This window comes from Mastomys coucha, unplaced genomic scaffold, assembly GCF_008632895.1.
Source record: "Mastomys coucha isolate ucsf_1 unplaced genomic scaffold, UCSF_Mcou_1 pScaffold23, whole genome shotgun sequence".
Classification (NCBI taxonomy): Eukaryota; Metazoa; Chordata; class Mammalia; order Rodentia; family Muridae; genus Mastomys; species Mastomys coucha.
The window spans coordinates 92,827,155-92,852,548 of NW_022196906.1; the positions used below are offsets into that span (position 1 = coordinate 92,827,155).

The following is a 25,394-nucleotide window of genomic DNA, read 5'->3' on the forward strand; positions in this document are numbered from 1 at the left end:
GTCATAAAAGCTACCTGGCCAGAGCCTGCTCTTTAGAAAAAGCCATTTCCCTAGTCAGTCCTCATCCAACCCTTGATTTCTTTTTTCATCATTGTTAAAGGGATACTTGTTTCAGAGTGCCTGGTTTTTCGTATTCAGTTGTGTCCTCTGAGTATGACCTGATCTTGTTAATTAGATTTATCTGTTTCACTGAAATTACAAGTTGTTTTTGTTTTAATTTAACAAAACCCATTAAGGCCTACATCTAACTATTTTGTATAATGCAACAATTTACTCATTTTCACATTTCTATTCTGTTGCTAATCTTAGTAAAAAATGTGTTTTACTTTTAATTTACTACAATTTCATATTAAAATATGAATAATACATACACATGTTTCATTCCAGCACTTGGGAAGCAGAGGCAGTTGCATCTCTTTAAGTTCAAGGCTGATATTGTCAGTTTGAGTCTAGCCAGGACTGCATAGTGAGACCCTATCTGGAGGAAAAATATTTATAAAACCTTTTGAGTGCTGGAGAGATGGCTTGCTGGTCTGCCACAGAGCACAGTAGCCATGTCATGTGGCTCACAACCACCTCAAATTCAAGGGGCTGACACTTGTCTGGTCTTTACAAGCAACTGAACTTAATGTGCTCATACCTACATGCAGACATACAAACATGTACATCTAAAAATCAAGTCTGTTGGAGAAAAAGTTCTTTTCAGAAAACATAGGAAATCATATGCAAGAGTTTCCTCCACATCTTTAAAGATTCCTTTTTTCTCTGCTGTGCTTGTAGCAGGAGGAAGCAGAATGGGAAAGCATCAACGGGCTGTTGGTGATGCATGGCTTCAAACCTTTGTGTCTAGTCAGAGGAGCTGATCTCAGAGGTAACTACAGCCTGCTGATTCGTTAGGGGTGTGTGTGTGTGTGTGTGTGTGTGTGTAAGCATATATATGTAAATTTATATAATTTTCTTACAATGCAGATTTCATCGTTTTTGACAAACAATCATCACAAAGAATGAGACAGATTTTGAAAACGTTGATGGAAGAAACAACACGTCAGCAGACCATGATGCAGGAGCTCATAGAGACAAACCAGCAGCTTAAGTAAGATTGTGGGGGGCACCGGGTTGTTTGCATGCATTCTAAACACAGCTCTGAAGAGGATCCTGAAGTGTCATTATACTTAGATTTTTTTTTTAATGTCTTATGTGTGTGAGTGTTTCTGTTAGCATATATGTAAGTGTTCCATGTGGTTACCTGAACCCTCAGTGTTCAGAAGAGGGTATGAGATCCTCTGGAACTGGAGTTATGAATGATTGTGAACCACTATGTGTGCTGGGAACTGAGTTTGGGTCCTCTGGAAGAGTAACCAGTACTCTTAACCACTGAACCATCTCTCCAGCCCCCTGTAATTTCGTTTGAATTAAATGTAAAACATAACAAGACTTTTACAGATAAATGGGCAAACACTGAGTAGATGACTTTAGATAGCACTTAGCACTGATGTATAATGGCACTATGTTTCTTCTGCTACTCTCTCCTGTAACACTTAGCACTGATGTGCAAGGGCGCCCTCTGTCTCTTCTGTCACTCTCTCCTGTAAGGTGGATGAGATTGGATCTGTCAGGGGCATGGCTGCAGACTTATCAGAAGACAGAAGTGTCTAGAGGCCGGGCTGCAGTTCACTGCTAATTATGCTAATTTTTGATTCTCAACACCAAAACAAAATAAGAAATGTTAAGAATGTGAAGACATTTTGGAAAGTAAGCTATTATATGTTGTGTATGATCTGGTTTATTTTAACACTGAGGGAAGGAATTGTGTCTGTTAATTAGAAGTGAGCTTCAGCAAGAACAGAGCCGAGCGGCACACCAGGAACAGCGAGCCAATGACCTGCAGCAGATTGTGGACAGTGTGAAATCCAAAATTGGTGAATTGGAAGATGAATCCATAAACAGGGCTTGCCAACAACAAAATAAAATAAAAGACCTTCAAAAGGAATATAAAATGTTACAGGTATTGTATTGATTATTTATTTTGTTATTTAATGGTTAGTGTTGAAACAGTTCATCATAGTCCCAGGTAATGTCCATGTGCCTTCCATGTTGTATGTCTGTGGCAAAGAGGTCAAGGAAATCCAGATGCTTTGAAGTATGTGGATAGATTGTTAGAAGAAGACAGTTAACATTGGCATAGGCCAGTAGTATTAACAGGTGATCTTTTCTATTTAGTACCCCATTTTGAAATTCATCTATATGGCTGCGTGTTGTAGTTTCATGAGTATTTCTAAAAGATTCATGTGTGTGTCTATGTGAATGTATGCCATGAATGTATGGATGCTTTTGGAGGCCAGAAGAGAGTGTTAGGTCTCCTGGAGCTGGAGTTACAGGAGCTTGTGATGGTTATGGATGCTGGAAGCTGAATTTAGGTCCTCTAGAAGAACAGGAAGTGCTCCTAAACCACTGTGCTTTTCAGCATCTCATACTGTACTATTGCATAGCTCATTGTACCTGCACAGCAATTTTCCTGCACTTGTAAATCTAAGTCTACTTTCTAGCAAACATAGTACCATGTTTAGAGCTGTCATGTCCTGTATATAGGTAAAAGTGCCTAAATAGATCTCATGTTGCCCTGTAATGAGGTCAGATTTCACTGTAAATGCCTCATAATACTCTATGTATATCCCATAATGAATATTATAGAAGTCAGTTATCTACAAAGAAGTCCTAGTACAATGCATATATAATGTCATAATACCCAGAATATAACTCTTGCCCTGTACTGAGTATATATTGCCCTGTACACAGCTCACAGTGTCTTCATATAGCCCATGATGCTTTGTTTGGACTTTATAGTGTCCTGTGTAGATCTTATAGTGCACCTGTATATAGGGGCATTTTCTTAATTGGTGATTGATGTGGGGGGGTCCCAGCGCATGGTGGGTGAGGCCACCTCTGGGCTGGAGGTCCTGGATAAGAAACCAGACTGAGCCAGCCATGGAAGCAAGCTAGTAAGCAACTCCCCTTCATGGCCTCTGCATCAGCTCATACCTCCAGATTCCTGCCCTGTTGGATTTCCTGTCCTGACTTCCCTCCGTGATCGATTATGATGTGAAAATATAAGTCAAATAAACCCTTTCCTCCCCAAGTTGGTTTTGGTCATCATGTTTCATCACAATAGTAAACCTAAGACAACGGAGTTTATTGGAAACCTGTATAGATCTCACAGTTTACCCGACGGAGCTTAATATATAAATAAGCCTATATAATAAAGTGCATGGTGTTATGTAGAACTTGTAGTGTACCTCTGTTGAGTATATTGTGTGCCACAGATTGAGCTCATTTCAACTGCATGAAGTTCAGAGTACACCTTTTTTAGTATCCATACTACTATATTTAGAGGTCCTAGGCCATGTAGAAGGCTCCTGGAATTCTCTGTAGAACACATAATTCACTTATGAAGAGCTCCCAGTTCAGACCTCATCTTCTACATGAACAATTTGTAGGATTGTTTTTGTAGCCTATAAAGACTATTATAGAGCTCATAGTCCTCTGCATGGAGCTAAGACAGCCCTGTTCAGGTCTCATAGTGCCTTGTGGATTTCTCATAGTGAACTTGTATAGAGCTCATTGCCATGTCAGTGACCTGTGGAGAATTCCATACACCTCCACTGAGTTTATATCACATCTGAATAAAGCTCATAATGTATGTTTAGACTTTATAGTCCCAAGTATACATCTTACAGTACACATACATACTCACCTCTCCTTTGCGTGTGTCTGATTTGTATTGAACTTATAATGTATCTATATAACTCATAGTGTCCTTTATAAACTCACAGTGCACCTCTGAATAGTTCAAGATGCTCTTGATTAAAGAACATATGATATCTGTGAGTTCATAGTATCTGGGCTTTTTTGTTTGTTTGTTTGTTTTTGTTTTTGTTTTTTGAGATAGGGTTTCTCTGTATATCCCTGGCTGTCCTGGAAGTCACTCTGTAGACCAGGCTGGCCTCAAACTCAGAAATCCACCTGCCTCTGCTTCCCAAGTGCTGGGATTAAAGGTGTGTGCCACCATTGCCCAGCGGGTTCATAGTATTTTTGATGGACCTGAGGTGCCCTGTGCAGAGTTCACAGTGCATGTGATTTAGAGCTCACCCTGAAGTATGTAGATCACACTGCAGCTTATAAGGTTCTGTATAGAGTCACAATCTCCTCTGTATATCTCCTAGCTCACTTATATGCAGCACACGTTCCTGGCAGGGATCACATATTGCATGTATGTTCAGCTCATAGAATACTTTATAGATGTCCTAAGTGCCTCTTTAATAAAAGTCATAATGTCTTATCTGTAGATTACAGTTCCCTGTGCACATCTTATGCTGCTCTGTTTTGAGCTTAGTGTCCTCCTCACTGAGCTCATAATGTCTTATATGGAGTCATAATGCTCATGAGTAGAGATCCATTTCTACCTGTTAAATGCTCATATTAGAAATTTATTGATTTCATATGTCCTACTAGAGGTCATAGTTCCCATTATGGATCTTGGTATCCTATGTAGAGGTTTTAGTGGCCTGTATAGATATGATATTTCTGTTTATATGGTTATATTGCCTTGTGCCATGTGCAATAAAGCCCTATGAACAGATCATAATGGATTTTGTACAGAGCATAGATTACGTGGACTGTGAGCTTCTGGGGATTTTTCTGCCTCTCTGTTCCCATTTTGCCATATGTATGGTAGAAATATAGATGGGTGCTACTGCGTCTGGTTTTATGTGGGTTTGGAGGCTCAGAGTGCAGGTCCTCCTGCTTTCTTGGCAAGTACTTTGCCCACTGAGTCCTTAGCCATATACTGAAAAGTGAAACACTGAAGTAAAATCAATAAATTGAAGCTGGGTAGTGGTGGCACATCCCTTTAATCCCAGCACTTGGGGGGCAGAGGCAGGTGGATTTCTGAGTTCGAGGCCAGCCTGGTCTACAGAGTGAGTTCCAGGACAGCAAGGACTACACAGAGAAACCCTGTCTCAAACAAACAAACAAACAAATAATTTGAAGAAGACACTATATGATGAAAGTCTTTTTGTTCACAGTTTATGAATTGGCAGAATTAGAAAGTGGTTTTTATTATCAAAAGCAGTTTCTATAATAACTATCAAAATTCAGATGACAGTCTTCACAGAAATGGAGTAAACAGTCCCAATATGAATGAGGTAACACAGAAGGCCCTTGGTAGTGAAAGCAATTCTGATTGCAGGTGACAATGCTAGAGGTAGTACTACTCTGGTTTCAGGTTTTGTGGTTTATAACCACAAAACTATAGTAACAAAAACAGTGTGGTGGGCTGGAGAGATGGATCAGCAGTTAAGAGCAGTGGTTCACAACCATCTGTAGTGGTGGGATCTGATGCCCTGTTTTGGTGTGTCTGAAGACAACTGCATTGTGTTCATATACATAAATAATTCTTTTTTTTTTTTTTTAGTTTTTCGAGACAGGGTTTCTCTCTATAGCCCTGGCTGTCCTGGAACTTACTCTGTAGACCAGGTTGGCCTCGAACTCAGAAATCCTCCACCTGCCTCTGCCTCCCAAGTGCTGGGATTAAAGCCATGCGCCACCACCACCCGGCTCATAAATAATTCTTAAAAAAAAAACAAAACACATCAGTTTGGTATTGCTGGTATAAAATGTGTGTATCAGTGAAATAGAATACAAAACTGAGAATTAGGCACTTAACAGCCAATTGAATTTTAGGCAACAATGCCAAATACTACATTTGAGAAAGAGACAGCATCTTCAACACAGTATAGGGAGACATGAATATCCATATGTAGAAAAATGAGACTAGATCCTGATCTCTTACCCCATACAAAAATAAATTCAAAATGAATCAAAATCTTTATGTAATACTTCAAATTGAAACTTTTAGGGGACAAAACAAAGAATCCTCTTAAAAATATGGACATAGTCAGGGACTTTCTAAAAAGGACTCAAATAACTCATGAAATAATATCAAGAATCGAGAATTTAAAAGCCTCTCCATAGGAAAGGACCCAAGCAACAGGGTAAAAACACAACCAGTAGAAGGGGAGAAACTTATACTAGCTGTGAATTACTATCTAGAATATATAAAGATGCAGGCAGGAGTGGTATCACATGCCTTTAATCCCAGCATTCAGGAGGCAGAGGCAGGAGTATCTCTGAGTTCCAGGCCAGCTTGGTCTACATGGTGAGCTCTAGGTCAACCAGGACTATATAGAGAAACCCTGCCTCAAAAACAAACAAACAAACAAACCACAATCAGTTGATAAATAGGCTAATTAATAAGTAGACTTTTCTCAAAAGATTGACCCATAAATAGACAGATAATGGTCAACACCCTTAGTCACCAAGGAAATGCAAGTTAAAACCACCTTGAGATCGTATTTTACTCTAGTCTGAATGCCAGTCATTAAGAAAGCGAGTAACAACAAGTGATAATGAGGATTTGGAAAAAAGAGAATCCTTACCAAGGGGAATAGAAATTAGTTCAGCCATTGTAGAAATTAGTGTGGAGGCATCTCAAAAACCTAAAGTAAACTACCATATGATAAATTATACTCTTCCTGGGCATACTCCAAAGACGGTAGGTTAACAGACCAGACACTTGGCACATCTGTGCTTACTGCAGTGTGCATGCTGGCTTGAAAGTTGAAGCCAGACTGGGGGAAATGAAGAACAATGGGGAAGCAAAAGAAAGACACAGAGATACAGACATGAGCATTGTCAGAATACATGATACACAAAAATGTTATGAATCTCATTATTGTTTAATGAATATATGCCAAGAACAGTATCAACCTCAATGATTACTTCCAGGTTTTGGCTAACTTACACACTGGCATCTTCATCACTTAGTTATTGAGGTCATGCCCCGGTTTCATGGAGTGCCAAGGCAAAGGATGGATTACTGTTTATTTCATGGTCACTAGGAGAGGGTATATTGCCAGCAACTAAGACTATTACCCCTTTGAGGATTGCTAATTTTCAATAAATTTGACACCTTGGACAAATGACCATGTACTTGGCCATGAGTGTTTTGTTTTAAAAGTGATATCTTTTTTTTTATAAATCTAAGGCACATACTGATTATCCTGGTTATGGACCTATTCTGGATTTATTCTCTCCTTGCCTGGATGTCTCAACTGACTACATCATTTGCAATGCATAGATCATTTTAAATTTTTAAATTTTCTTTTGGAGTTATTTAAAAATATTTTTAATATATAAGTCTCTTCTTGATTATTGTTTTTATCTAAACCTAGGTATGTTAGGCATAGTAATGTATACAAAACCCTAGCAATTAGAGGCTAATACAATAATATGCAAGATGGAAGCCAGCCTGGACTATATAGAGACCTGGTTTTGTAAATTTACTAAAATAACAAATTATATTGGCTTCAGGTAGATTTTTTTTTTTTATAATTTATTTTATGTATATGAGTACACTGTAGCTGTCTTCAGACACACCAGAAGAGGGCATTGGATCCCATTACAGATGGTTGTGAGCCACCATGTGGTTGCTGGGAATTGAATTCAGGACCTCTGGAAGAGCAGTTGGTGCTCTTAACTGCTGAGCCATCTCTCCAGTTCCTTCATATAGATTCTTAAAACTCTTACTGATTATTTAACTTTGAATGCATGCAGTCAACATAGTTTCCTTACTTTATGTTTTCACATTTGTGACATAGTAATACTCCTTGCATCAGTTTTAAACAGGCTTGATGCTACTTACTGAATGACACATCTCAGTGGAGATAGTGACACAGGTATGACAAGACAGCATGTCCTACATATCTAATCATAACTATGCTTTTACAATGCTGTTACAGATGAAATGCCAGCATTACAAGAAAAACCGAATGGAGCAAGAGGAGACCATTGCTTCTTTGCAAAGGGAGATTTGCAGAATTGCCAAAGAGGAGGAAGAGCGCATTGTCACTCAGAACAGAGTGTTTGCCCATCTCTGCCGGAGAGCTCCTCATTCAGTCTTGGATAGACAGTAATGCCTAGTACATAGGATGATAATGGAACTAGGTGGACTTTTCCAGCTAATTCCTGATGGTGGTTAGATCTTTTGCTGCAGAAATCTCCTTTTCTCCTTTTTTTTCTAGTTCATCATTTTGTGTATGTGTACGTGTATGTGTGCATTTGTACTGTGCATGCATGTGTGAATGTAAGTGTGCATGTGTGTGAATATGATTTTTAAGAGTATTTTGAGGATTAATTTATTAAACTTTATTCTATATGTACAGATGTTGTGCCTGCATGTATTTATATACAGTGACCAGAAAAGGTTATCAGACACCCCTGGACCTGGAGTTATAGACAGTTAGTTGTAGGCTATCCTGTGGTACTGGGAATAAAACCTGTGTCCTCTGAAAGAGCAGCCAGTGCTCTTAACCACTGGGCCATCTCTCTAACTCCTTAAAGAATGGGTTTAGACATTTATTTTTAAAATATTAACTATGGATGGGTATAGTGGCACATGCCTTTAGTTCCAGCACTTGGGAGGGAAAAGCAGGTAGATAGATCTCTGAGTTCTAGGCCTGCCAGGGCTATACAGTGAGAATCTGTCTCAAAAAACAAAAACAAAAACAAAAACAAAAAACCTTCAAGGGCAGCCTGGTCTACAGAATGAGTTCCAGGACAACCAGGGCTACATAGAGAAACCCTGTCTTGAAAAACCAAAAACCAAAAACAAATCGAAAAACAAAACAAAACAAAAAAACCCCAAAAAGCGAACAAACAAAATAAACAAAAAGTATTTATCAGTTTTGTGTGTGTGCACACGCCTTAGTGTGTGTATGTGTGTGTATGTATGTATATATGTATGCAGAGATTAGTAGAAGGTGTTGGATCCCCTGGAACTAGAATTCCAGACAGTTGAGAGCTGCCATATGGTATGATGGAATCAAACCCAGGTCCCAAGTAAGAGAAGCAAGTTCCCTTAACCACTGAGCCTTGGGCAGACATTTCTGAGGAAGATTGCCAGAGGTAGGATTGTTGGGACAGGAAGAATATGTATTTAATAAAGTGAGACATGCTTATAAACATATTAGTGGAGTTATATATATTGCTCAGTGTAATACTTGTTTCTGAAAAGAATTACTGAAAAATTTTAAGTTTGCCAGACAATCTGTGCTAAAGATTTGATTTTGAGTAGTGTGTATGTATACATGTATGTGGATATATGTGCTTCCAGAGCCATTGGAAACCTCCAGGGCTGGAGTTACAGGGGGCTTTGTGCTACCCTATGTGTGCTGAAAACTGAACTTGGGTCTTCTGCAAAAGTACTATACACTTTAAAATTTTTTTAGGCCTGGAGGGGTGGCTTAGAGGTTCTCTTGCAGAGAACCTGGTTCTATTCCCAGCACTAGCATGGTGGCTCACAACTGCCTGTAGCTCTAGCTCCAGGGGGTCAGATGCCTTCGTCTGGCCTCCATTGGCACTTGAACATATGCTGTACATACACATATAAATAAATAAGTCTTAAAAAAAAATTAAAATTTCTTTCCTGTGTATGAGTGTTTTGCCTACATGTGAGCCTGTGCCTATGGAGTCTAGAAGAAAGCATTGGATGGCTTAGAATTGGAGTTGTGGATGATCGTAAGCCTGTGTCCTCTGAAAGAGCAGCAAATCTCTCTAGCCCTGCAGTATGCTCTCTTAACTGCTAAGCCACCTCTCCATCCCCAATCCGTATTTTTATCTTTATAATTTGAAATTATGTAGAAAGTATAGTAAATACTACCTTTTCAAAATAACTGAACGTGTTTTTTGTTTTCTAGATTGCTTTGTTTAATTGATTACTATGAATGTAAGCTTAGAAAACTTCATATACAAAGGTATAAATAATATAATTTTTTATTTTTCTTATATTATTTTTATAATTATACATTAAGTTTCTGTAACTTTTGAGACTTTATGCTATGGAAGTCTTTATATCATTATAAAGTTCTTTTCCAAGTATAATATTTTTTTATTGTGAGAATTTGATATCTGAATACAGTGTATTTCAAAAATATTTAGCATCCATTTCTCCCCCCTCCCCACAAAATTCTGTGTTCCCTATCACACCTTCCTCATAGGTTCATGTTGAAGTTCTTTTAATAAAGGTCTGTAAGACTGTAATTTACTGCTTAGGTTAGAATGTACTGTATTTACATGAAGCAACAAAAGTGTATTTCCTTTTATTTTGTTGAAGCATTCTTATATATCTACTGGATAATAAGTACATTCATAAAGTATATGGACAGATAGTACATTCATTGGCTGAGGTGCAGAATAAAACATAGTTATATAAATTTAAATACTAATGATAGAATGTCAGTGAAAAATCAGGAATATAACTGGGTGTATTAGTTCATCTGTAATCCTAGCTCTCTGTAGGCTGAGGTAGCCAAGGAAAGAGAACAGCAACAAGTATGAACCCAGCCAAGGCTACATAGTGAATCCCCAGCTGGCTTGACTCCTCTGTCTCCATAGTCCTATGCATTACACCCATTAAACCCATGCAAGTAAATGTAAGGCATAGTGGTATGTCCTGTCATTGTGAGGCAGAGGGATGGTGTATGGGGCCACTTGTACTCTACAGTTTTTCTTTAGGCTTTTTTTTATGACTTGAAAGTACTAAAAGGAATAAACAGTATGTGTACAGTGTATTTTTAAAAAGACCAGGAAATGTTCCATTTGTATTTTGTTTGTTCGTTCATGTATTTTTCATCCCCTCTTGTGTCCTATGGCAAGGTTTCTGTCCTCACACATTCTAAGAGTCATTAAACAGACCACTCTAAGAGTAGATAGTTGCTGTGATGTGATACTGTTCTTTGTAAAACAAGTGGGAACTTGGGATTTCCATGTTCAAGTTATTAAGCCCTTACTAATTTGGCTTCAGTTTTGCTAGCTACATGTTCTCTTTAAGGAGAGAGTTCCACAATATGTAGTGTGCTTGTCTTCCCACAGGCAGTGTGAGGAAGACGACAGTCAGTCAGAAGAAAAAGACTACATAAACCTGGGTGCCTCGCCAAATTATAAAGGTGTTCTGATGGTATGGAGACCAGGGAACTGACAAATACCTTTTCATAAAGCAAAGTAATCCCCTAGGAGAGTTACTTATTTACTGTGAAATGCATTGCAGTCGTTACAGAAGCAACTCAAGGAATCAAAAACCAAGATTGATGCGCTGGTAGGTGAGAAGCTGAGCCTCCAGAAAGATCTGGAAAACAGGTGAGGAAAACTCTTAGAGTGTCAGACGGCCATTCTTGCCTCCTTTCTCCAAAACTGAACCCAAGAAGTACCTGACCCTCCTGGGCTCCCTTAGACTGGTTGTGTGCCATGGCAAATGGTGAATGCAATAAGAATCCTTAGGCAAGCAAGGGGAGTGAGAAAGCAGGAATCCATGGTGAGGATAAAATTGGCTAAGAACTTTGAGGAGATTCAGGGTTTTGTTTTCCATATTTGTGTTTATAAGCCTGTATGCAGCTGAGTTTGCACATCTGTGCTCCTGCTTGTGGGAACTCCAGGTCAGTGTCGGGGGACACTCCTAGGCGGCCTGCCTTGTGTGATGAGACAGGATCACTCCTTGAGACCTGTTGGGAGCTTGTTAATTAGACTAGGCTGCCTTGCCAATGAGCTCTAGGGATCTGCCTGTGGATCACCCGGTTCCCAGTGCTGGGATTATAAGGGTGTACCCTCATGCCTTTCTGGTAGATTCTTGGGTTTCAACTCAGGTCTTCATATCTGCATGCCAAGCACTTTACCAGACGTAGCTGTCTCTGCAAGCCCAGGTTCAGCCTGTGTTTAGTTTTTCTCTTAAAATTAGCTATCATGAGGGCTGGAGGGCTTCTCATTTGGAGAACTGTCTGCTGTGCCAGCATGTGAGAACTTGAGGTCAGATCTCCAGCACTCCTGTGAAAAGGCAAATTGTAGCAGCATCTACCTGTAACTGCAGCATTAGGTGCAGGAATAAACAGCGATGAAAATGATCCCCAATGCCATCTCTGGTCTTCACACACACGTGCATATGCACTTGTGCACAAACACGCACATGCTCATATCCACACAAACACACACATACACATACTGTACAAACATAAAGCTAGCTACAGTCATGTATGGTTGATGCACAATATATTATACACAATTTGAAAGTGGTGATATATATTGACCTCTGAACACTCACCACCGAGAAAATTCTCCCCAGGATTGTCTTTATGTTTATGTAGTTTTATCCTCACACCCTTATCTGACTTGTTTTGACGTGTTTTGTCTTTCCTAGATATTGTATAAATGGATCACAGTATTTCTTGTTTGTCTTTATAACTTCACATAACATTTTTAATTTTAACATTTTTAAATTGTGATTTTTAAAATTATAAATTGATAAATTGTAGTTATAGTTGCAGAACGATACAAAGTCATGTATTTTAGGAATACTTACATCAAACTAATTAACATCAGTTACTTCAAATGCTTACTGTTTTTGAGGTGAAAACATTTGAATTTTAGTAACTTCATGATTTTGAAATGTATACTCTATGATTACTTTCTATAACACATTCAATTTCAGTGGGTTTCCAAAATTACTTTTAGCTGTTTTTTTTTCTTAACCCTGTGTTATAGGAGCAAAAAGTCAGTTGTTTCTGTTACAGAAAACTGGCAACATAATTATAAAAAGAAAATACTACTTGGTGGTGGTGTGTTACCTGTAATGAACATTGATAAAACTTTAATTTTACTCAGTACCTTTTATTGTAAATCAGGCATTATCCCAGGTTTTGGGGTAAAACAATGACCAAAACTAACACCCCCTGTTCTGAAAGACTTAGAACTTAATGATAAAAGCTTATGCAGTGGCCTCATAGCATTAAGTCTGAAAACTTGCTGTGGACCATACAAAGATGGAGTAAGAACTTAAAGCATGTTTGTGAATCCTGAACTATAAGCCCAGGATAGCAGTGACCTGTTGCATGAGAGTCAGGAGTGACGTTCACGAGGGTCATAGGTCATAGCTAGGGTGTCTCTGGCCCTGATGAAACACAAACATGACCAAAAGCAACTTGGGGAGGGAAGGGTTGGCTTCATCTTACAACTTAGAATCCACCATCCAAGAAAGTCAGGGCAAGAGCCTTGGGGCGGGCACCGAAGCAGAGGCCATGGATTTGCACGGTTACTGCTTTGCTCCTCGTGGCTTGCTTAGACTGCTCTCTTACACCATCTAGGACTTTGGGCTCAGGTGTAGGCTGGGCCCTCCCACATAATCTCTAGTCAAGGCAGTGCTGCAAAGTCTTGCCTATGGGCCACTTTTATTGAGGTGGTGTTTGTTTGTTTGTTTGTTTGTTTTTCCAGTTTAGTGGTGCACGCCTTTAAACTCAACACTCTATGAAGCAGGTGGATCTCTGAGTTCAAGGCCAGGCTGGTCTACAGAGCAAGTTCTAGGACAGCCAGGGCTGCACAGAGAAACTGTGTCTCAAAGAAAAGAAAAGATTTCATCTTCCCAGATATGTCTAGGTTTGTGTCAAGTTGACAAAAGCCACCCAGCTCAGAAGAAAACAAGTTTTTGTTTAAAAAAGATTTAGATATGTTAATATCCAAATGTAAACAGACTGGGTGATGGACGGGTATACCAGAAGCAAGTTCCATATTACCTCAAGAGTGAATGGTCACTTTAAATAAGGAATTATACAGAATGAAATCGAAATGCCTAGCAAACACCTAAGAGTTAAAGATTTAACAAGGGGCTGGAGAGATGGCTCAGCAGACAAGAGCATTGTCCGTTTTCCAGAGGACCAGAGTTTGATTCCCAGAACTCACTCTCATGGTGGCTCACAACCATCTGGACTCCAGTTCCGGAGCATTCGATGCTGTCTTCTGGCCTTCACAGGCAGCAAGCACACAAGTGATACACAGATATATTTGCAGGCAAAACACCCATACACATAAAGTTTAATTAAAAATAATTTAATGTTATTGATTACAAGATAATCTTTTATTGTTTGGTACGTGTTTTTATCTCTTAAGTAAATTTCATGTATTCATCATGATTTCTTCTCTACAGGCCCACAGAACACGAATTAAGACTTTATAAACAACAAGTGAAGAAACTGGAGAAAACCCTTAAGAAAAATATAAAGTAATTAGATTTTTTCAGACTTTGTGCTTATAGTTGGGGCTTATGTTTTAGTATTTGTCTTTATATTTGTCAGCTGCTGTGTGTTATCCTTGGCTTGGGCTTGCCAGGCCGAGTGGGATGTGACATCAGAAGTAATTTTGAACTAACCCTGCTAACATCGGCCTATAAATCCAGCACTGTGAAGTATGGGCAGGAGGATCACAAATATGAGGGTAGCAAGGCTCTGTCTCCAAACAAACAAAAGGCCCAAAGTAAACAACGGAAAAGGAGATATTTCTGATTCTAACAGTTTAAAAGCAATTTGGATTTGACTTTGTTTTTGTATGTTCTTGAGAATTTCATGCATATATGATCAAATATATATGATCATATATATAATTTCCCCTCTAAAACTTTCCTCTCCCCTAACATGTCCCCCAAACAACTTTGTTATTTTTCTTTTTAAAAATAACCTCTGAAGTCCAGTTGGTGCTACTGGTATGTGCATGGGTTTGTAACTCTGACAAAGCATGGGGACCCTGTTAGTGTCCTCAGAAGGAATGATTCTCTTCCAGAACTGTGACAGCACTGAGATGTGGGCCCTGGAAGTCCTCTTGCCTGTCTATGCTAGAATCTCGTCTGGCCTAACTTCATAACCACAGGTGTTGTGAGTCCGTGACTATGATTGTTATGTCATGTTCAGAGTGCAGAATTCCATACCCTCTCCCCATCGTCTGGGTTTTCTGTTCTTTCTGCCTTGTTCCTGGAGCTTTCAGTGTGGAGGGTGGTGATAGGGCTGAGCCCTGAGTCTTGTATTTTCAGCTCTGTGCCCAGTTCTGCTTCTCCGTATTGATCTACTTTGATCAAAGATGAGAGCACCCCAGGTTTATAGGTACAACCATAGGCACTTGGGCAGCATTTTGACAGCAGGATCATCTATCAAAATAGCAGTGGCAGCTTCTTCCCTAAGTGAGGCCTCTGAGCTCCTGAGTCATGAACTTTTGAAGTTCCCTCTTGTGGAACAGGCCTCAAATCCAACCAGAAAGCTGTTACCCAGGCCATGTTAGACCAGCAGGCAGGCGTTTCTTGCGTGGTAGGGTCAGTGCTGCAGCATGAAGGCCCAGCTGGTTAGGAGCACTGATTCCTTTCCCAGCAGCCTGCATAGCAGCACCTCCAGGCACTCTGAAAGCTAGCCAGCATTAGGAAGTTTGAGATTTATTTCTGCATGTCCTGTAGCCAAATTGTATGGTGTCTTCAGCAGCAGTGTCTTTAGAGTCTTGTAATAACATCTGGTGGGTAGCCAGGGGCAGTGAGAACAGCCTGGGTTGTTTTGGAGACCTCTGGGGCCTCCCTGACCATTGATTCCTAGCAAGTATGCATGTCTTATGCCCTTGTATTCTGGGAGTGGTGTTATCCACCCAAGCAGGTTAAAGCTGTGATTTCAAGCCAGCTACTTAGCGAGTGGACTTCCATAGGCTTTTTCCTATATCTTTAGTTTTGGTTAACTTGTTCTCTCTTTAACCCTCCAACCCCCATGCTCACTTAACCCTTCAACAACCAGTAATTCCCCTTTTCTTTTATTTCACGTATATTTTTCTGTCCCTCCAATTTTAAAAATTAGGTTGTAAGATACTAGACCTCCATATGGTTTTTCATGTACCCTGTCTTGGGTCAGCCTTCTTGTCTATCTCCTAAGTACCCTATACTGTGTGCCCCTTCCTGGTTAAGCCTGTATGCCCCACTGTCCCACTGGCATTTCACCTATGACCTACTATCCTCTGGATACTGTGTCCCCTTCAAAAACCCTTTGTAGCTTGCTGGCTTCCACTTAGTTTCCAAATTAAATACACAACATATTTGAAGTTAGGAACTGCATATGAGACAAAGTGTATAACATTTGATTTTCTGGGCCTGGACTTGGCCTTATTTCTACTTCAATTAATTAAAAAAAAAAGTATAGGAAGAAAAAAAAAGAAAAATGATTTTGATGAAAATTACTTAAGAAATAGAAAAATTGTAAGAGAAATAGAAATTATAGGTAACAGATCCTATGTTTTTATTGTAGCTAAGTTATAATCTGAAGTTTTATGTTAATTTTTGTGTTAGAGATTGAACCCAAAGTTTTAAGCATGGCATGGTAAATGTTTGCACTGAAGTGTCTCTCCAGCATGATCTAAAAAAAGTTTAGTAAGCTTTGTCACTTAAAAACTAAAAGTACTACTGGGCAGTGGTGGTGCACGCCTTTAATCCCAGCACTTCGGAGGCAGAGGCAGGCAGATTTCTGAGTTTGATGCCAGCCTACAGGTCTACAGGGTGAGTTCCAGGACAGCCAGGGCTACACAGAGAAACTCTGTCTCAAAACAACAAAAAACCAAAAATCCAAAACACAAAACAAAAACTAAAAGTACCAGAAAGCACATAGTGAACCCATCCTATCTCACCTTTACCTCCTCCTCCTGCTTTAAAAAGTAAGGTTTCAAGCATTTTAAAACAATGATCTTAAATAGTGATGGTACTTCCATAATATTATCTATTGATTCAAAAGACTAGAACTTGAGAAATTTGTGAAGCATTGTGGTAGATTATTTTGAAAATTCTTAGTATATGCATTAAGTAGATCAATTCATTTGTGTTGTTGGTATACATATTTCAGTTTTCAGTGATAGCTGCTCCTTCTCTCTGTGGAAACACTACTGAAAAGGCAAACAAAAACAAGGAGGGATTTATTGTCTATCTACTTAAGTTTGGGGAGAAAACTAAACAGAATTCTGGGGAAGGGTTTGGACAGGTTGCGTTTAGTCCGTGCATAGCCTTGCTGTTGCTGTGTTTTGCTTGCACAGTAGCACTTCCTAGCATCTATGTGGCGTTCTAAACACTGGGGTTGCAAAAGTGAAATCAGCATCATTGAGATGACATAAGGAAGAAGGATCATGAAGGAATAGAAAAGGCAATTTCGATTGAATATGATATTAATAGTGGTGCTCATAATGGCAAGCAGGATAGTGTGGTGGACAGAGGCATTCCAAATGTTACATGGTGTGTGGCTGTCGTTCTGTTTTCCACCAATTAAATAATTAAAAGACAGTAAAGGATCCAAAGTGTAGAACAGCTAATGTTTTAATCAAAGCAAAAATAGCAGGTAAGAACAGAGTCCTCTGAAAGGATAGGTTCTGGAGTTCGCACGTTATCGTTGGCAGAGTTTTTACATTGATGCCATCAGTACCTCCATTACTAGTTTAACTGGCAGTCTCTGACATGATGTTTTTTAGCTCAGGGCTTAGGTGGTGGGCTTCAAGACTCAGGTAGGGAAGTTATTTTGATTAGTTGAGGCTCTGGATTCATGAGGTATACAAGACATTGTCCACAAACCTTGCATTTTCTTCTTTTTTTTCTTTTTTTTTTTTTTTTTGGTTTTTCGAGACAGGGTTTCTCTCTGTAGCCCTGGCTGTACTCACTCTGTAGACCAGGCTGGCCTCAGACTCAGAAATCCTCCTGCCTCTGCCTTCCAAGTGCTGGGATTAAAGGCATGCACCACCACTGCCCAGCCTTTGCACTTTCTTCTACACATGTCTCTGTACAGGTACCCATTCTCTGATGTAGGCCATGCTGCAATAGAAGGTTAATTTTTGGCCCTGATCCCTCCTCTATAATATTCAACATTCATTTTAGCATATGTGGAGTTAACATTATCCTGGTCTCCTCTTCTTTCACTATCTACCTAACAAGGGAACTACCTAACTCCTACATTCCATCATCACCCCCTCTCAGGAGATAATGCTAACTGCTGTCAGGGGATTGGGTCAGTGATTGGTCAGCTGATGGAACAGCAGTCAGGGTCCCTCCAGAGGGTCCTGTTTAGGAGCCCATAGCAGAAAGGTCCATGTGGTGATGGGTTGGCTTATCATTTTAGTTCCACATGGTGATAGCTTTCTTTCGTTGTCCCATGTTCTTGGTATTTGTGGCACCATCTAAAACATACATTAAATAAGATTGAGAGCATTATCATGAAGGTGACTAGGAGTGTCTGCCGCATCTCAGGGAAGGTCATTGATGAGGGAACAGCCATGGTAGCCAGCCACAGAACCTTGGCATGGCTGGTCATAGGTGACAAGAAGCTCAAGGATGCCATTTCCTCCCATGTCCACTGTGTATCAGTGTATCTGTGGAGTGTCCTATTGGCTTTTCTGAGAAATTTGATTGCCTTATTATTTGCCAAATCTAATTGAGTCTTAGGGCATTCACGGTTTTAATGTCACAGGATGTATTTACATTTAGCTCTAGGGCTGATGTTTTTTTAACATCACGGTTATCATAGGTTGTATTAGTGGGCCATAAGTAGGTTGTATTAATGGACCATAATAAGTAGATTGTATTAGTGACCATAAGCAGGTTGTATTAGTGGACCATAATAAGTAGATTGTATTAGTGGACCATAATAAGTAGGTTGTATTATTGGATCATAAGTAGGTTGTATTAGTGACCATAAGTAGGTTGTATTATTGGATCATAAGCAGGTTGTATTAGTGGACCATAAGTAGACCTGTTTTATTTTTTTGGCACCGCACCAAACTCCAGTGTGAGGGAGTGTGTGCTTTGTTGTCTACAGGAGAAGTCTGATCATGTTACAGTTCCCTTACGTATACCCTCCCAGCAAACATTCCCCATGTGCCAAACATGATTCCTAGTCAGAACTGAGCCTAAGGGCCAGACATGTGAGCAATCAGAATTCCATGTCTTTTAGGGACATAGCCAGACACCACCTTTTTGTTCACAGTTAGAGATAAAGTCCCACTGAAGCTCATTTTGGAAGAGTGCCCATCTTTGTCCAGTGAGCATGATATAAATGTCCTCTTCAGTTTCCCATTAGTCCAGTTAGTTGTACAATAGGAGACTTTGCAGATTTATTTAATCTAGGAACAATGACTCATGTTGAATTTAGTAGTAATTATTTTCCAGAGCCTGGTTCCCCATGTTTTTTCTATAGGTTTTGGGCATGTGGCTCTAGTTAATAGTCTCTGTTGAGGACACAGGCCCTTCCCACTTTTGGGTTAGAAAGTAACCTTGTAAGGCCTGCCTAGTGTAAGTTAGACAATCTATTACGTTAGAATTTTCTTCTGGGAGTATCTCCCATACTCTACTTTCCTCCTGAGATAGTAACTCTATTCTGTGTCCTATTCTGGAAGAGTCTTTCTAGAGAATGTGTCCTCTCTGTTGTGGCTCATTCAGCTTGTCCCATGAATCTAGTGCCTAGTTTACCAAAAAAGATCTACTTTCTCTTGGATTGTCAGCCAGTTCTGAGAAATCTGCCCACATTATTGGCTCCATTGAAGTGTTCCAGTACAGTTAGGGTAATGAGTATGGACCTCAAATCTCAAAATGTCTCAGTGTAGATTAATCCAGTAAAAGTAACTCCCATGTAGGATTAAGTCTGTGCCATAGCAGTTCCCAGAGTTTTCCAGGCCTAAGGATGGTATTAGTACTCATTGGGATGTGGATCCACTGTATCAGTCCAATGAGTTGAGACTTTTTAGTTACTGAGGATTCAATAATCCATCAGCAGCAACCCAGTAGGGAATTTGGTGTGTGTCAGGGCAGGGGGTGTGGTGGGGGTGGTAGGGCAATGAGTGGTATAACAGTGGACCATGCATTCCTTTGCCCTATCTTTAGAAGCCTTTGGTGGAATGTTGTTAATGGCAATGCAGTAGTGAGACTGCTGTCTAATGAGTATTGTCTCTATGTTTCTCCCATAGCTGAAAAGACCAGATATTTTATTTTGGTTGTATTAAAGGGATTCCCAAAAGGTATGGCTTTATTAATTGAAGTTTCAGATATCCCTGAAAAATGGTCCCCTTTATAAAGATCTGGAGTAGTTCCCTTCCCCTCTAAAAATTACAGGCAGTCCTGTATTTGATTCAAATCTGATAATGAAGAAACTTCCATTTTTGAGCGAGCCCTATATTTTCCAGGGTTTGTGAACTTGGGTCAAAGAAATTAGGTTCCTGGGTTGGACATTGGAATATGGGGAGGGTGAGTATTGGGGGGGTCAAGAAGTCATCTGGAAGTAAAGCCCGGTGATTTAAGGAGTCATCCTGAATTATGGGAAAAGTCACACCACAAAGTAAGGTAGGCACAAGACAAGTGACATATAAACTAAAAGCTACAGCAACAGTGATACCTAAACACGCTGCTGCTCTGCACACTTACAAACTTATCTTTTATTGGAAGACAATTGTTTGACGAGCAGCTTAAGGTCCTTAGTGGCTCACGAGAGTAACTGGAGTGAGTTGGCCTTGGTCTCAGGACCCATTGTTAACTTAGGAGAATCAGGAAAAGTAGTTTAGGCTTGAGACTAGTGTGATGGATTCATGCATCCAGAATAATAGGATATGCACCCTCCCACAATGAGTGAGTGAGATATCCACTTTAATGAGGAGTTTTAACTAAGTCCCCAGAGTAGGAAAAGTAGAGTGTCTGCTGTTGTTCCTGAGAAAGTCCAACTTGAGGGTCTTGACAGTAATTGCTAGAATTTTGCTAATTGGAAAACATGGGAAATTACTTGGCCACTTCTGGGTCCAACACCATATCATCAGTAAGAAATGGCCTGCTGTGTAGTACCTCAAAGAGGATTAGGCCCTAATAGCGGTGTTTTTAAGCCTGATTAGAGGTGTAGGGGTAATTTAGTCTAAGGAGACCTGGTTTCCTGGATGAGCCTTTTAAAATGCCTCTTGAAAGCTTATTTCCCAGAGCCAGTTGTTCAGTTGGCATGAATACTGCAACTGAGGGAGTAAGAGTGGTTATACAAAAGTCAGAAAGAAGATGACAGAGACAGGTATGGAGGGCTGCAGGCTAATACCATGCCAGCAGTGAGTCTGTTTTTTCAGTGTCTTTTAAAGACAAGCAATAGAAAGCATGAGCAGTTCCAATTGGCCATGTATCTCTTTCAAAGAGTTTCAAGAAAACTCAAGCCTATGCGTAGACTGAATGGCTCTCTGAATCAAAGGCAAGTTTTCAAATAAAAAAGGCCTTAACTGCAGAGCATTAGCACTGGGGCTGCTCACCCTAGAGATAGATATTAGGATGGCTGCCAGAGTGATTGGTGAGACATGCTGATGCTGGAACAAAGAATGATGCTGACTGTGATCTGACTATGGCAACAGGGAAGCTGTATTAGACATGTGTTCCTGACTCATCTTTGCTACATCCAAAAGTACTTGTGACCTTCATTCTCTCCCCCTCTCTCTTTCCCCTCTCCTTCTCTCTCTCATTCCTTCTCTCTCTTCTCTCTCTCTCTCCTCCTCCCCCCTCTCTCTCTCATTACAAAGAGGTGAAAGTTGAGGTGGGTAGCCAATTCACCACCCCGTGATATCCAAATTATATAATATCCTCTGACTCCTAGGAAGGCCTTCAATTATTTTAGAGTCTTGGGAAATCGTAAGGACAGAATTGGTTAGATTTATTCTAGCCCCAGGACTTGGATTCGTCCTGTTAGACTGTGACCAGGATAAGCATCTCTGCTGGTTTACTTGTACCTTATCCTATGTCACCCTTTATCCCCTTTCGGCAAGAAGGTTGAGGAGAGGTTCTGTGGCCCAGTAGAAAATCTCCTGGGAGAAGCTGTGGAGAAGACTATCTGGTATTAGAATACAATGTATAGTCCAGGATGGGCCCATTCCATTAAGTGTTGGGAGGAGGGATGGCCCAAAACGAATGGACTGCCTTGAAACCTTTGCAGGAGCATAGTCCATGTGACCTGTCTAGTCCTCAAAGGCATAAGGAGGTTGGCCACTGGTGTGTATGGGAATGCAGAGTGAGGCAGCATTACTAACAGAGTTGTGAATGGTTCAGAGAGGAGTCTGAATCAGGAGAGGAGAGGGATTGGAATTACAGAGTAAAGAGGGACTGCTTCACTGATGAGTCTAAGATCTTGAACTAATTTCCACTTGTTGAATTCCCTTCCTTACTCTCAAGATAGGGTTATTTTATAGATTTGATCATTGAATTAATGATCCCTGTTTCCTTAGTGTTTTATTACGAAGTATAGGGGTCCATATTTTACATGATTGGGCCAATTCAGGTTGGTCTTTCAAGTAAAAGAACAATTGAATGTATGGTATCTTAGCCCATTTTCTGTCTTGAATGGGGTGATGGTATTGTAATTTAAACTGCTTCTGGAGGCCAGGATTCCCAGTCACTTAGTGAGTGTTCTGGCCAGGCCTGGTAGGGGGTGGGGTGGGGAATCTTCTCCTTAAGGCTCTGACAGTCAGTCTTACTGGAGGGGAGAATTTGATGTGATCTTGGATAGGGTCAAATCCATCTTAACCACAACAAATAGGAGCATTCCATGAAGAGGCACCTCTCCTCCTCCGCCCTGTGCCTGGAGGTGTGTCTCTGGTCTAGGAGATCGCTCATGTTTTTAGAGATTACTTCTAACTTGTGACCTATTGGGAGGAACTTTTCCAGTGATGGTATGGCTTATATTTTACATCCATGCATATTTAAAGTTTACACACATAAAAGTAAAAAGACATAACGTTTTGGGGAGGCCAGCTGGATCATTGGCGTAATCATTTTAGTCTACTAAAAGGCTAAGAAAGCATTTTTATTTCCTTCTTTAGATTACAAGATCTTATTGGTCAAAAAAAGTCTGATGACATGGAGAAAAAGGATGATCCCAGCAAAGACGGCCATCAGCAGGCTCTGATTGACCAGCGATACTTTCAGGTATTGACGGGCTGATGGAAGGCTGGTGTTTGTGGTGCGCCTTGGTTTTAATTGCAGTTTGATACATTATCCCTTTATAAGGAATGTTTGTCCAGACAACGCTTGTTATCTGTAAGTGACTGGTTCTGTGATACTTATCCATGCCCAAGTCTGCAAAGTCCCTCATATAATGGCACTGTGTTGTGACTTGAATGTGAAGTGCCTCCTATAGGTTCATGTGTTTAACCATTTGATTTACATCCATTTAGAAAGGTGGTAGAACCTTTAGGAGGTGGAGCCAAGCTGGAGGAAGTGAGTCACTGGGGTCAGGCCCTGTTGGATAGCTTGGCCCCATTTCTTGTTTACTCTTTACTTCTGAATGTGGATGCGGTGTCATCTGCTAGCCTTCAGCTCTTGCCACCATATGCCTTCCATGCCTGCTGCTATGTCTTTCCTGCTAGGAAGGAATATGTCTCTCTATAGCTCTGAGCCAAAAATAAACTTTCACCCTTAAGTTGCTTTTTTCAGGGTATTTCACCACAGCAACAGAAAACTAAGACACATAGTATTTTCTTGTAACCCACATACATCTTCTTTATAATAATGACTACAGTGTGAACACTGTATATATAACTCTGTCATTTAAGATTTTCATAGTTCTTTACTCTTCCCATTTACGCTATTTGCCCTTTTATTGTTCTGGTTGTTTGTACTGTTATTATTGTATAAGTAAATCTTCAGATCTTTAGCTTTGATTTAGTTCAAGATATGTGATGTGAAAATTAACCTTATCATTTATTGAATAGATGAATAATTAAATCTAGTAGTTTATTAAATGAAGTGGGTTTGTACTTAAACATTTTTTGTTCTCCATAGATTTTTGTCTCTCTTCTTTCCTTTTTCTTTTTCTTTCTCATGCCTTTTTTCATTCTTTCCTCCCTCTTCCACTCTTTCTCTTCCTTCCTTCTTTCCTTCCTTCCTTCATTCCTTCCTTCCTTCCTTCCTCCCTTCCTTCCACCAGGCTGGCCTCAAGCTCACAGAAATCTACCTGCCTCTGCCTCTTGAGTGCTGGAATTAAAGGCATGCCTCATCAACTAGCCATTTTGAATGAGTTAATTATGGACAGGTTGTATTTTTAAAGTCCTTTAATTCTTCATGTCAGTTATCAGAGGAGAATTCTGTTTCCCTGTGAGGCTGAGCATGTCCCCTTTGATAAGCTACGTTTCCCATCTGTCCTTGTCTCACTCTGTTATGCTTGGACTGCCTGCCCTCTGTGCACATTGGATTTTATAGTCTTATAATTGACCATTGTCCCCTAATTTACTGACAAGACACTTTGCCAGACATTATTTCTGTTTTTACGCACACATTTATTTCTAAATTCTGTAGTCTGTCCACTCTTACTGTTTCTACTGCTGTTCTGCAATAAGTACATTTTATACTATTGAAGTTTATTACATTTTTTTTGCATGGATATATTTGATCACATTTTCTATTCTGGATGAACACTCACTAAAGTAAAATCCCATTGGGATGAATTGAAATATTATTGATTTTATTAATTAATATCTAGAGAAATGATACTTTACAGTTTTAAAACATTCCCATCCAGAAACATATCTCTAACTATGGGGGATCTTTTATAGCCTTCCATAAAGTTTTGTACATTGTAAATTTAGCTCATGTGTATTTTTTGTCAGGTCTTATTTTCTAAGTCTTTAATGACTTTCATTTCTCTTACATCACAGGAATCTTATTCACAAGAGAAAAAAAATTCCAAAGTAGTTAGGAAATTCATTTAATTTTTCCTGTTCTCTGGTTACTTTTAAAATGCTTTTTTTTTTTTTTTTTTTTTGGTTTTTCGAGACAGAGTTTCTCTGTATAGCCCTGGCTGTCCTGGAACTCACTATGTAGACCAGGCTGGCCTCGAACTCAGAAATCCGCCTGCCTCTGCCTCCCAAGTGCTGGGATTAAAGGCGTGCGCCACCACCGCCCGGCTAAAATGCTTTTTAACAAACAACAACACAGGGTGTTTACTTGTATCCATGATCTCCCTGAATGACATAAAATTACTGTTTCTTTTTAAAAAATTCTTATCTTTACAGTAATTGCTTAAGTCATTTATGATTTCCCCACTCTTACTATATCTTTGGCTGCCAAACACCAGAAGGTAGTAGTTAATTCATTCACAATATGATTGCTACCAGTAAACATTCTGTACAAAGGAATTAATTCTCCTGTTAAAATCCTGGCTTTATATATAAGCAAAATGAAACATTGAAATGCATTCTTATGAACTAAAAGTCTTCCAAATAACTTCTGAAGTAATATTACCAGAAGATCCATTGGTGGAACATGAAGTATGAAATTCAAGATCAGAAATGCTGATCTCATCTCCATGCTCTGTGTGTGTGTGTGTGTGTGTGTGTGTAACAGAAGGGAGAGGGAGAGAGAAGAGGGAGGAAGGAAGGAGGATGTAGCCCGCGCAGTTATCTCGCCGGGAAGAAGACACGCGGACACTCTAGGTTCCTTCTGCAGCAACGACATTTACTGCCCTCTC

General features: G+C 39.8%; 1 protein-coding gene across 3 annotated transcripts in view; it reads left to right on the plus strand.

Moving 5' to 3' along the window:
• Positions 1–25,394, plus strand: part of Cep70 (centrosomal protein 70) — a 60,196-nt gene that overhangs the window by 18,438 nt on the left and 16,364 nt on the right. For 2 of the 3 annotated variants that reach the window (XM_031343464.1, XM_031343465.1), the window contains 9 exons: positions 781–871; positions 970–1,093; positions 1,825–2,005; positions 7,857–8,026; positions 9,813–9,869; positions 10,987–11,071; positions 11,162–11,250; positions 14,081–14,155; positions 22,750–22,855. In XM_031343464.1, the coding sequence (XP_031199324.1) occupies positions 781–871; positions 970–1,093; positions 1,825–2,005; positions 7,857–8,026; positions 9,813–9,869; positions 10,987–11,071; positions 11,162–11,250; positions 14,081–14,155; positions 22,750–22,855 (978 nt within the window). Of the gene's footprint in view, positions 1–780; positions 872–969; positions 1,094–1,824; positions 2,006–7,856; positions 8,092–9,812; positions 9,870–10,986; positions 11,072–11,161; positions 11,251–14,080; positions 14,156–22,749; positions 22,856–25,394 lie in introns of those variants that run through there. The other variant, XR_004111331.1, reaches the window with a different exon arrangement.